Source organism: Hemiscyllium ocellatum, chromosome 11 (genome assembly GCF_020745735.1).
Source record: "Hemiscyllium ocellatum isolate sHemOce1 chromosome 11, sHemOce1.pat.X.cur, whole genome shotgun sequence".
NCBI classification, from domain to species: domain Eukaryota; kingdom Metazoa; phylum Chordata; class Chondrichthyes; order Orectolobiformes; family Hemiscylliidae; genus Hemiscyllium; species Hemiscyllium ocellatum.
In genome coordinates, this window is record NC_083411.1 from 97,541,259 (window position 1) to 97,555,167 (window position 13,909).

General features: G+C 39.8%; 1 protein-coding gene across 1 annotated transcript in view; it reads left to right on the plus strand.

Moving 5' to 3' along the window:
- Positions 1-13,909, plus strand: part of frmpd3 (FERM and PDZ domain containing 3) — a 216,096-nt gene that overhangs the window by 175,590 nt on the left and 26,597 nt on the right. Inside the window, exon 12 of the mRNA XM_060831992.1 lies at positions 10,285-10,420. Within this exon, the coding sequence (XP_060687975.1) occupies positions 10,285-10,420 (136 nt within the window). The remainder of the gene's footprint in view (positions 1-10,284; positions 10,421-13,909) is intronic.

A 13,909-nucleotide genomic window follows, 5' to 3' on the forward strand; every position in this document is an offset into this window, starting at 1 on the left:
CTTGATCACAGAAGATGAGGGTAGTTGTGAAAGGTATATTTCTGACTGGAGGTCTGTGACCAGTGGTGTTGCATAGGGATCAATGTTGGGACCCTGTTATTTGTGAAATGAATAAATGATTTGGATGAAAATGTAGGTAGTCTGATTAGTGATTGCAGACTTAAAAATTGTGGAATTCAGGATCACATGAAAGGTTGTCAAAAGATATGGCAGGATATAGAAAAGTTGCAAATTTTCTATATCCTGTTGGAAAGTTGAACAGAGAAATGACAGATGGAGTTTAATCTGGACAAATGTAAGGTTATGTATTTTAAAAAGTCAAATGCAAGAAGTAAGTGTACAGTAAATGGCATGACCCTTAGGAGCATTGATTTACAGAAGGATCTTGGAGTGTAAGTCCATAGCTCCCTAAAAGTTGCAATATAAGTCAATAGGCTAATAAAGAAGGCATACAGCATGCTTGACTCCATCAAAGATTATGACCCTGTGGACGAACACTGCTGACTGTAGTGATTGCAACAATTATGACATCTCCCGACATAATAATGTCACCCTTATTCAAGTGCAAATCCTGGCTGAGCACACCTACTGATTTCTCAATGTGGGACTGTGTATAAAAATTGGAAAGTCATGTTGCAGCTGTAGAAAACTTTCATTAGAACATAGAACATAGAACATAGAACAATACAGCACAGAACAGGCCCTTCAGCCCACGATGTTGTGCCGAACATCTATCATAGATTAAGCACCCATCCATGTACCTATCCAATTGCCGCTTAAAGGTCGCCAATGATTCTGACTCTACCACTCCCCCGGGCAGCGCATTCCATGCCCCCACCACTCTCTGGGTAAAGAACCCACCCCTGATATCTCCCCTATACCTTCCACCCTTCACCTTAAATTTATGTCCCCTTGTAACACTCTGTTGTACCTGGGGAAAAAGTTTCTGAATGTCTACTCTATCTATTCCTCTGATCATCTTATAAACCTCTATCAAGTCACCCCTCATCCTTCACCGTTCCAACGAGAAGAGGTCGAGAACTCTCAACCTATCCTCGTACGACCTATTCTCCATTCCAGGCAACATCCTGGTAAATCTTCTCTGCACCCTCTCCAAAGCTTCCACATCTTTCCTAAAGTGAGGCGACCAGAACTGCACACAGTACCCCAAATGTGGCCTAACCAAAGTCCTGTACAGCTGCTACATCACTTCACGACTCTTGAATTCAATCCCTCTGCTAATGAACGCTAATGAATTAGGTGACATTTGGAGTATTTTGTGCAGGTCTGGTTACCACACCACAAAAACGATATGGAGGCTTTGGAGAAAGCAAAAGAGGTTTACCAGAATTGGAGTGGATTTGCCTGGATTGGAGTGTACTAGCTGTAAGGAGAAGTTGAATAAACTTCTGATTGATTTTGCTAGACTATTGGGGGCTGAAGGGAAACCTGATAGAAGTATATAAAATATAGAGAGGCATGGGTAGGGTGGATTGTTGGGGTCTTTTGCCCAGAGTGGAAAGTCAAATACTAGGAGGCATAGGTTTAAGGTGAGGAGGGAAACATTTAAGGGAGATGTGAGAGGGAAGTGTTTCTCACAGAGAGTGGTAGGTGCCTGGAATGGCTCGACAGTGCAGATGTTGAAGAAGTTACAATAGCAATGTTTACGAGGCATTTAGGCAGACACGTGAACAGACAGGAATAGAGAGATACAAACCATGTACAAGCAGATTAGTTCAGGATGGCACCACGATAGTTACAGACATGGTGGACAGGAAGGCCTGTTCTATGCTGTACTGTTCTATATTCTGTGTTCCATGTTCTAACTTTTGGTCTATCTTCCATTTGAAGGAGATAACTGCCTGGTATTAATTGCTACCCGACAAATGTTGTCGTGTCTCTAAATACTGTTGATAAACCCCATTTCAGGAGTTGGTAACTTACCCTATATTAATCAACCATTTGAATACTGCTAGCCAATAAACACAGGATAATTGTTCAGAATGCCAGAATAACATCAGCTCCTTGTCCATGCCCAGCTCAAGGTCAGCGTTCACGTTGTGAGAACAGGTCCTTCAGTTTCTTTTCCCAAGGAACTTGAGGCATCGGCAGCAGTAAGCTGCGTAAATATTATCTTTAAATTCCTTTGTCCTTGCTTGTTAGAAGTTGTTTGTATTTGGAAATAGAAACAGGGTCTTCAGCCCACCATGTCTATGTCGACCATCAAACATCAAACTACTGTAACCCCATTTGCCTACACTTGGCTCATAGCCTACCATGCCCTGGCATTTTAAGCATGCATCCAGGTGCTTCGTGGATGTTGCAAAAGTATCTGCAGCACATTCTATATTTCTGTCACCCTCTGTGTGACAAATTTATTTCTCGTATCTCCTCTAAAGCACTTGTTCCTCACCTAAAACCTATGCCCTCTGGACTTAGACACATCTGTCATGGGGAAGAGATTCTCACGATCTACTGTGTCTATGCCTCTCATAATTTTGTGTATGTCAATCGCATTCCCCCTCATCCTCCTCTGCTGAAAGGAAAACAAATGCAGCCTATCCAGTCTCTCCTCTTAATTGAGATTTTCACTCAGGCAACATCGCGGTAAATCACCTCTGCACACTAATCAGTGCAATTACATCCTTCCTATAGTATATGACCAGAACTGCAGATAATATTCTATCTGTGGCCTTACCAATGTTTTATGAAGCTGTAACGAGACTTCCTTGCTCCTATGTTATATGTCCTGGCTAATGAAGGCAAGCATCCCATATAACTTCTTCACCACCCTGCTTATGTATATTGACACATTCATTTATCTATGGACACATACACAAGGTCCCTTTGTTCTTCACTATTCCCTAGGGACCTACCATTCATTGTGTATATCATTCCCTGATCAGACCTCACAAAATACATCACCTTGCATTTATTGGATTAAATTTGAAAAGCCTTTGCTCTGCCCAATTTACCAGCTGATCAATATTAGGCTGTAGCCTCAGACCATCCACCTCAGTATCAATGACACAACCAATTTTTATGTCAACTGTAAACGTGCTAATTATACCTTTTACATTTGCATCCAAGCAGCAAGGGTCCCAGCACCAAACCTTATAGTGCACCGCTGGTCACAAGCTTCCAATTATATCTCATATTTGTGAACCAGTTTTGGATCCACGTTGCAACTTGTTTTGGATTAGCCTTTCATGTGGAACCTTGTAAAAGGCTTTACGGAAGTCCATATTAACCACATGTAGACACACTGACACATAGAGAAATTTCAAAGCTGCCTCAGCTACATTTATGAGAAGTGTAAAACTTGTACAATAAAAATAGGAAATTTAGGGTCCTAATTTCTGTCAGCTATGACAGGGCAACCCTGGAACCCCTTGAGATCATGTTGGAGTCAAATGGACAAATGCAGCACATTCCATATTATTGATGTTATATGCCTTCAGAAGCTTGACCAGGAGCTAATGTAGGTCAGTGAGCATTGTGAAGAGGGAATGGGAATTATTTCAAATTAAAATATGGAAAGCAGACTTCTAGACGTTCCAGACCGGGGTAGAATTTGAGGTACCAGCCAAGTGTGTATCGGAGTTGTCAATAAAGGAGGAAACAAAGTATAGATGAAGGTTTCAGCAGCAGATACAATGAGATGAGAAAGGGTTCAGACAACATTACTGCGACGAAATAGGCAGTCTTTATGATGGCATGAATGTAAGGAAGGAAACCAATCTCAGGATCAAATGTCATAACAGCAAATATACTGATTTAAAGTCAGAATGTTGCCAAGGAGACAATCAGCATGCCTTTAAATTAACGTAAAATACATTTGAAATAAACTGTCTACTAAATTAAATCCAGACAATTGTAGGAATACATTTATAGAAATGTAATGTTCCATCTTCTCTATAGCATCTAAAATGCTTTTAAATTCTATCCACTCTAATAATCCAGTCACATCATTTCCAGGCAAAGCTACAAAGCCTCCTTGTTGATAACTGTAGCATTATCATTGTTTTGAGTTATTATGGTATTATAACCCTGCAGGCAACTTCAGAAAAGGTTAATATGTATTGAAAGGGGAGGGAAAGATTGTATTGTGCAGAATATCAGCCTTTTGCATTTTGCTGAGCCAGTGGCAAGAGGAGCTTGGAGCAAAAAAAAAGAGCTTCTAAGATTTTCCATGGCATGTCAGACTTCTACATCACATTAAACTAGAAATGGAAACATCTTGAACCTATCACTCTGCAATCTGCCGAAAACCTAGTTCTTAACTAGTCTTGTAAACATAAATAGAATGCTCCTAGTGCAAAGGTGTGGTGACAGCAAAATTGATCCCTGCTTTCTGTGAAAAGCCAAGATTCTGAACAATATATTTACTTTCTCCCCTACAGGAATGGTAAATAAAATGACTAGCGCTGTTGAGAAGGTTTTAACTAATTAGTAGGGGATTGGAAAGCAAGAGGACATGACAGCATTACAGGACAGTGATCTGGATGATGATACCTAGATTGGGTGAGGAAGGAACAGAATGTACAATCATAGAAAAACTGCAGTAAATAGGGTCAAGGGAAGGGAGGGGGGGAATAGGAAGAAGAGAAAATTAATGGCTGTTTACTTGTTTGTGCTTAGCATATAAAACAAAACAAATGAATTGATAGCACAATTACAAGCAAATGGTTATGATTTAAAAGCTATTATGGAAACATAGTGAGAAAGAGAGCAAAGCTAGGAAGTAAATATTCATGGGTAAGTGACTCTTCAAAAGGAGAGGCAGGAAGGAAAGGGTGGTGGAATAGCATTGTTAGTATAGGATGGAATAAGTATTAGAGCAAGAAATGATCTTGAAGCAGAAGATGTATAATCTAACTGGATATATATGTGAAATTACAAAGAGAACAACACACTGATCAGAGTAGTCTACAGATCCTGACAGGCAATTTGGTCGCAGTGATATAAATCATGGGGTAATGAGGGATTGTAAAAAGGACAGTTCATGAATTCTTGTTGGCTTTAACCTTCATGTAAATTTGATTAGTCAGTTTGTCAGAATAGACACAAGGAAGAATTTATATTCAGGAAAGCTATTAGAACAATTTTTGGATCCAACCAGGGATCAAGCTATTTTCAATAAAGTAATGTGTAATGAGGCAAATCTAAGAAATTGTATCAAAGTAAAAGATTCCCCAAGAACAATATGATAAAACTTAGCATTCAATTTGAGATGGAAGAACTTGGATCAGAATTGTGCTAAGCTCAACTGAAGGTAATTACAAAAGTATGAGGGTAGAGTTGGCTGGAATGGACTGGGAAAGGAGTTTGGCAGCAAAGGTAATTGAGGAAAATGGCAGAATTTAAGAATATAGTCATTATTCACAGAAAAGATATACCCCAGTGAGAATAAAGGCTTCTAAGAAGGGGATAAGTAAACTATGGTTAAGCCCAGAAGTTAAGGTAAGCATCAAATTAAAAGAAAGGACATATAATGTGGCAAATATTAGGAGTGAAGTAACTCCAAAGAGGCTGAATCCTGTCACCAAATCACCTTTTATTTACACATGGAGAATCCTTGACATTGATCCAGCTCCCTCAGAGCTCTGAGTGCCAGGATGTTTTGTTTAAATCTGTCAGCCAGGGCTTCCTGAATGGACCAGATTAACAGCCTGAATCAGGGAACACATATGCAATGACATCCACCTGGCTAACCTCATTACAATCACTACAAGGAGTATGCCAGAGTAGTGGGAAAATTTTCAAAACCAACAGAAGATAACCCAAAAAAATTGAGAAGATAAACTTTGAGGGCAAACCCACAAGTAAAGTCAAGATGGACATCAAAAGCTTATTTTAATATATAAAAAGGAAGAGAGAGACCAAAGTCAATGTAGGCCCTTTAGAGAACAAAGCTGGGAAACAACAATTGATAATCAGAAAATGGCAGAGGAATTGAATAAACACTTTGCATCAGCCTTCACGATAGGAGACATTAATAGTATTCCAAAAATACTAAATATTCAAGGGAAAAACAAAGGACAAAATAAATATAATGTTTACCACTCCACTTGAGAAAAAGTACCAGGGAAACTAATGGGGCTAAAGACCAATAGGTCCCCTGGACCTGATGGGATACATTGTAAGATATTAAAGGAAGCAACTACCGAGATAATGGATGCAATAGTAGTCATCTTCCAATAATCTTTAGGTTCTGGAGAAATTCTGGAGTAGTGAGAAACTGCCAATGTATAATTTACTTAAAAAGGGAAGGAGATTTTAAAAAAAGGTTACTATAAGCCTGTTAGCTTAACATCTGTTTTGGGAAAACATAAAGGATGTATCAGCAGTGCATTTAGAAGTATATAATTTAACCAAGCATAGTCTGCATGGCTTCATGAAGAGGAAATCATGCCTGACAAATTTATTGGAATTATTTGACAAGTAACAAGCAGGTTAGATAAAGGGAACGTACTGGATGTATAAAATGTATTCAGCATTTTCAGAAGATGAGGTCCCACACATTAGGTAACTTAATAAGATAAAAGCTTGTGGTGTTGGAGGTAATATGGAATCCCTACCATACAGAAGGAGGCCATTATTTTGACCCATCAAGTCCATACATGACCTTTCAAAGAATATCCCATCCAGATCCACCCTTTCCCCATAACCCTGCATTTACCGTGGCTAATCCACCTAGCCTGCCCATCTTTGGACACTGGGAAGAAACCAGAGCACCCAGAGGAAACCAATGCAGACACAGGGAGAATGTACAAGCTCAACCCAGACAATCACCTGAGGGTGGAATCAAACAGGGTCAGTGCTGTGAAGCAACAGTGCTAACCACTGAGCTGTCTCAGTAGCATGGATCGAGGATATGACAATCTCATAGAAGTTGGGATAAGGGGAGCATTTTCAAGATGGCAGTCTGTCACTAGTGAAGTGTCACAAGGGTCAGGGCTGGTCTACAGTTATTTACAATATATATTAATGGCTTAGCTGTGGAAAATGAATTTATTCTTGTCTAGTTTGTGGATGACACAAACGTAGGTGGGAACGCAAGAGGTGACTTTGACATATTGAGTCTGCAGATGGATATAGATAGGTTAAGCTAGAAGTCAAAAAAACTGACAGATGGAATATAAATGTGGGAAAATGTGAGATTATGCAGTTCGGCAGGAAGAATAGAGTAGTTGAATGTTATTTAAATGGAGAAAAACTGCAAAAAGCTACTGCGGAAAGGATTTTGAAAGTCTTCGTACAAAGGTCTCAAAAACTAGTACACAAGTTCAGCAAGCAATAGGGGCATTAAATGGAATATTGGCCTTTATTTCAAAGAGAATAGTGCACAATAATAGGAAAGTCTTACTAAAACCATACAAGGGTTGAAAATGTGTTGTTGGTTAAAGCACAGCAGGTTAGGCAGCATCCAAGGAACAGGAAATTCGATGTTTCGGGCCAGAGCCCTTCATCAGGAAGGGCTCTGGCCCGAAACGTCGAATTTCCTGTTCCTTGGATGCTGCCTAACCTGCTGTGCTTTAACCAGCAATATATTTTCAGCTCTGATCTCCAGCATCTGCAGACCTCACTTTTTACACTAAAACCATACAAGGTACTAGTTAGACCACAGCTGAAATACTGTGAATAGTTTTGGGCCCTTTATCTAAGGAAAGATATACTGGAATTAGAAGCAGTGCAGGCCAGGTTCACTGGGCTGATACTGGGTATGGATGGACTGACTTAGGAAGAGAAATTGAATAGGTTAGATTTGTACTCAGAGTTTAAAAGAATGAGAGGAGCCTTTATTGAAATGTGAAAGATCTTCAGGACTTGACTGGTTAGATGCAGAAATGTTGTTTCCCCTTGTGGGAGAGTCTAGGACCAGAAGGAATAATCTCTGAATAAAGAGTTGTCTTTTTAAGACAACAATGAGAAGGAATTTCTTCTTTCAGAGGGCAGTGAAATTGTATTCCATGGAGCATTTAGAGATTGGGTTGTTAAGTATAATCAAGGCTGAGATAGATGTTTAATCAGTAAGAGAATCTGGAGAAAGGGCAAGAAAGTGGAGTTGAGGATTATTAGGTCAACCATGATCTCATTAAATGATGGAACAGGTTTAATGGACAGAATGGCCTGTTTCTGTTCCTATGTCTGATGGTCTAAAGACCTTAAGTTCAATTTGTCTGAATGCTTACTGTATTAACATAAAAAGGCTAATTCATTTTAAAATTGAATAGTTGTAAGGCTGTGGAATTCCCTTGCAGAGTGAGTGATTGATGTAGAAATTAAATGTCCCTGAACTTCCACAACTGTCTGCAACTACAGCTCAGCTAAAACTGCGGCAGTGTCATTCAAGATCAGATTGGTTAGGTAGATGTAAGAAAAGGAGAAGAAAGGACGTAGAAAATGAGCAGTTCATAGATACGAAGGGCGACAGTACAGAAAAAGGCTCTTCAGCCCAACTAGTCTGCACCAGTCAAAACAAGCCTCCTAACTATTCCAATCTCATTTTCTAGCACATGGCCCATAGCCTGGTATGTCTTCCCAGTGTAAGTGTGCATCTAACTACCTTGGGGTTTTCTGCCTCTACCACTCTTATAGGCAATGAATTTCAAGTTCCCACCATCCTCTGGCTGAAAATAAATTCCACACATTTCCCCCTAAACATCTTGCCCCTTACTACAAGTCTATGCCCCTGGTCATTGATCCCTCAACTAGGGGGAAAGGTTCTTGTCTGACTATTCTGTCTAGACCCCTCATAATTATATATATCTCACTCAGCTCCCCCTTCAGTACCCTCTGTTCCAAGGAAAAGAACTCCAATCCAATCTCTCTTTGTAACTAAAACTGTCCAACCCAGACAACATCCTGGTAAATTTCCTCTGGACCCTCTCCAGTGCCATGCATCCCTTCTATCTGTGAGCTAAACAACATTTTGTACAGTACAAGCATCACCTCCCTGCTCTTAAATTTTATGAATCTGCTAATAAAGACAAAAATCCCATACGCCTTCTTAACTGCTAACTGACTACTCCTGTAGAATAAATAGACCTTATTAGACAGAATGAATTGTTTCTGTGTTTTAACATATTTCTCTGTTTGGATCAAAATTTCATCTGTGATATTTTATAACCAGGTTTACCGACCAGGCTTCTGAAAGGAAGAAATGGACATAAGCCAGAGTCCAGGTCAGGATTATGTTGGGCCTCTGAGGAAAATAGTATCTAAAAAGGAATAAAATTGTGATACAATTATAAAGGAGCAATTGCAAAGTTATTTCTGTGGTGGATACCTGTTTCCCTTCGACAAGCAATTTGTCTCCTGGAAGTGGAAACAAATTAACTTGCTATGCCCTGAGTGATACAGCCAGTGCCACTGGTATCTCAGGGAGGAGAAAGTAAGAACTGCAGATGCTGGAAATCAGACTAAAGAGTGTGGCACTGGAAAATCACAGCAGGTCAGGCAGCATCCGAGGAGCAGTAGAATCAACATTTCAGGCATAAGCTCTTCATTCACTGGTATTTTAGCTCATTCTGATAAGGTTGCAGGCAGGTAGGGAGTTTTACAAGTTATGTTACCATCTTACAACCTGGCTGAATGAGATAGACTTGACAGACCATCTGTATTTATCAGTCTACTGTTTTTATATTCCTTTTTCCATCGATATTGATGAAATAAGCAGCTAAGATCCCAGATAACTCCATATATTCTTGATCTCAGTATACCTATCAAAAGGTAGCCATATATACCCATCACCAGGCAAAATGCTTTACTTCTCTTTTTCTTCATCATATCATTCAACATTTCTTCCATATGTTCATTGGATATGTATGAACAATGGCTATTGGCGCGTACACACACACACACACACACACACACACACACATTTGTTATTACTCAATAGACCTCAATTTAAGGAAAAATGGCTGATATATATTTCCTTATTGACTCTGAGGAGATGATCAATTGTACAACTTCTGTTGATGCCTGGTTTCAAGTTCATCTGCTCCAGAGGTAATAATTATCTCCGAACAGGTTGGTTCAGAAATATTTAGGATCTCTACTCCCACACCCCTGGGTTAATTGAACGCAGTCAAGACCAGTAATTAAATCTCAGACTTTACTGATTAACACAACTCAATACCACATAGTGTAGTGCAATTATGTATGCAACACTCAGAGGCTACTTGAAAGACTTTCTGATGCAACAGGGCCATTTTTATTAAGTCCGTCCTAATCATTCCTGACAACTTGCAACATTAATCTTGATGCTTTCTTTTTCAGCCTATCGTGTTGCTAATGGAATCAACTGAAGCTGTAAACTTCGCTTGTTTGATAGCAGGTTATTACCGGTTATTCATTGATGCAAAGAAGATGATATTCTGTAGTGCCAAAGTTCAACCACAAGTGAATAAGGCAGGTATGGTTGGTACATTAAAAGTTTCAATCCTGAAATTACTTTACAGACTACAGTCACAATTACTGATAAAGTTTTCATTAACATGATTTCTGTGGTTACTTATCACAATGATTGGAATAAGTGAAACTAATTGATCCAAACACTGCCCTCTTAAATGCAAATTCAATCACACCATCTGAGATTTCCCCTTTATTTACCTATTTGATTTAATTGTTCTATAAGAACACTTACACTTGCAAATGTTTAAATCATTCTGTTGTCAACCACAGGAGTGGCTTGCAGTACTTGTAGCTGTTTACTCATCAATCCATGCTCTCGGTCAAGAATGCTGAAGACAGTTGATTTGGTTGACAATTCAGCAGCCTATCCGGACACAATATAAATATAATATGTTTACAAAGATTAGACCATTAATGTATCTAGGTCTGAAGCGGTCAAGTCATCCAAATTATGAGTGCATCCACCACATCTTACAAGATTACAGATCCTCATATTATTCTGATCTATAATGTCAACACTTTTGTACTGTACAAGTGCGACAGTGTTAAGCGACAATACAATGTAGACAGAAGGTAGTGTGGTAAAATGAAAGAGCCATCACCCCAAAGATGAATCCCATTCCTCTGGAACATTTAATAGTTTTTGAAGAGTTAATATTGGAGTTTACATTAAGTCCCACCCAATCTAATGACATCATACAGTTCTGTGTTGAGTATAGATGAGCCAAGTTCTCGATGGAATCCCAATGAAAACAAATGTGTTATCATTGTCTCGTGATAGTTTTAGTGATGATATATGAATAAGCAACCAATTAAGTGATTCATTGCTTTTAACTTCTTGTCAAAGCTTAGATCAGGAGGATTAACTGAAGCACTTAACATCAATTATTAGCTGGTTGTAGTTGGTTCCACAGTTACATACACACAGTGGCAGTGGTGGCATCATTGTTTAAATACAGATTGGTAACAATATTGGAAAATCTGTTGGACCCAGGAGAAAAAGGTGCCAGCGGGCAAATGCATTTATAGTTTATACACTTTACTGCTTTAAAAATACTCAATCAACAGTTGCAAAGGCTTAAGCAAATGAGCAAGCAGCAGAACACATGATGATGAAAGGATAAATGTTGGAGACTGCATTAAACTTCTCCAACCAGATGTCCTTTTTTCTTGGGAGCAGAAAAGAGAACGTTAGCTTAAAATCCTAATGGTGACAGATGTGTCGTCATTATTTTATAGACTTAGTCATAATGTCCTATTAGCCAATCTAAATTGTACCTGTTTTATCATGCAGTAAACCACATCTTGGTAAGACAAGTACCTCTTTTCATTAACACTTACTAGTGATTCATCTTCTATCACTGTTAACCAAATAGGCTGTTAACCCAAGATACAAAAGAAGATTGAATTAGTTTCAGTGATGGTGGCCATGAAACAATCATGGATTTCCTTAATCATGAATGAAAGGTAACAGTAGGCCCTCTTACAGTGCAGTGATCATCTCCCCTTGAACCAAGAGACCTAGATTCCAGGCCCACCTGGTCCAGAGATGTGTAATAACACCTCTGAACAGGTTGATTAGGAAAAATAGGTGAAAGGTAGTAATGATATCACTAGACTAGTCATCCAGTATCTCAAGCTTGATTTGTTGAGTACATGAGTTTGCACCCCACCACAGCAGATACTGAAATTTTAATTAAATTAAGAAAAATAGAAAGAGGATTGTTGCGGTTACATCTGCACTTGGCTCTCTATTGAGAGGGAACATGTGGTGTGCAACAGCATGGTACTGGCCTGAGAGATTGTTGAGCGCGACTGGGGATGGGTGCATCATCATTCCAGATAATGTTACTTTGGTTCAATAAGTTGCCGTTCATATTTTAAAAGTTCCTGTTAACTGTTTGATTATATTTTTTGTTCCATCAGGGCCTGTCTAATCATTTGTTGTTTGAAAAGAAGGCTGAAAGAGCCTTTAGGGTGCACTGTTGTGTCCCTACCAGGAGACTCAGGTTCCAGACTGTGTAATAACATCACTAAACAGGTCAATTAAGAAATATCTAGCATGATAGAATTAACGACTATGAACTTCAGGTTGGCAGTTCAATACCAACGATACCACTGTCCTGTGTCTGGCTATTGAGGTGCTTTAGCTCATTTAGGGTGCCAGATGTAGCTGCTCTGAGTGCCATCTTACAGGGGTTGAGTGCTGGCTTTATACCAGTTGGTGACCTCCGTGCTGTGGTACCAGCTTGTGCTTTTGACCTGCCCCCCAGTTTTGTACTGAAAGTCCAGAGTGTGTGAGTTAACATCTCCTGGGACAAGAACATCACTGGGTCATTGCAGAGGTTCTGGTCAGAGGCTGATGTTCATTTGCACCGAGATGACAAAGTTCCATATTCACACACTGCAGCATTAACATCAAACCTCCTCCCACATTGTGAGTCCTGGTGATGGATTTCTTCCACCAGATAAACAACTGCAATTATGGAATACATATCTTACATATACACTGTGAGGTTCTGCAGGTATCCCTCAGGACACTGCCTGTCTTTTACAAGTATCTAATCAAGGTTTGACACGTGGTTGTTTTATACCATATCTTTCTACTGCTGGGATTGGTGTACAGGAATCCAAACCTTCAACATCAGAGGTTCAAGTGATGGCACAGTCCAGAATGTATTGGCTGGTCGAGGCCTGGGCTTGATGTTATCACAGAGTTAACAAATGTAGCAACGGGAAGATGTCTTGATCATGGCCAATATCATTCTTTACCTGAAAATGGTGGTGCTCAGATCAGACATCTGGCATTGGTGGAAGACATTCAGGTGCGTGGTGTTCTTTCTCCTGTGCATATGGAATTCCTCATCAGCTTCAGATTCCAAAATCTCCCTCAACCTAAATTACCCTGGCTCAATGGGTTCTCCTGTATGGGCTGCTACTGTACACATTCACATCTTCTCCTTTGCCTTGCCTTCGTATTCTATTTTGTCATTGGGCAGTGAGTATCCCCAGTGGAGGGCATTCTATGTGAGAGTTCTCCTGCTTTCCATCAGGGACCTTGGGTGGAGGATGTTGTATGCAGTAGTCTCAGGTACCATATATTAAGATGGTTCACAGATTCCTAACCGAGCTGTTTATTTTGCAGTGCTGTGGAATCTGTGGACCATGTGTATGTTGCCTGTGGGAGACAATACACTCACTTCAATTATTTGAAATATCCTTTGTTACTTTATTTACACCTCAGCCCCATGCTTCTGATCTTTGGCATCCAGTGCAGTGGACAGACAAAGGTGGATTTCCTTGTGGATCTGCTTCTGGCTTTACCTGAAGTTGCCATCACTTGATCCAGGCAGCAGGCCATGGAGGGACTGACAGTTCCAGAATGCATGTCTCTCTCCATAGCTACTTTCAAGCCCATCTGTCTTTGGAGACAGAGACTGCCTGTCCACCAATGGCCTCAAAATTTTCAGAGGGAGGTGCCCACCACAGG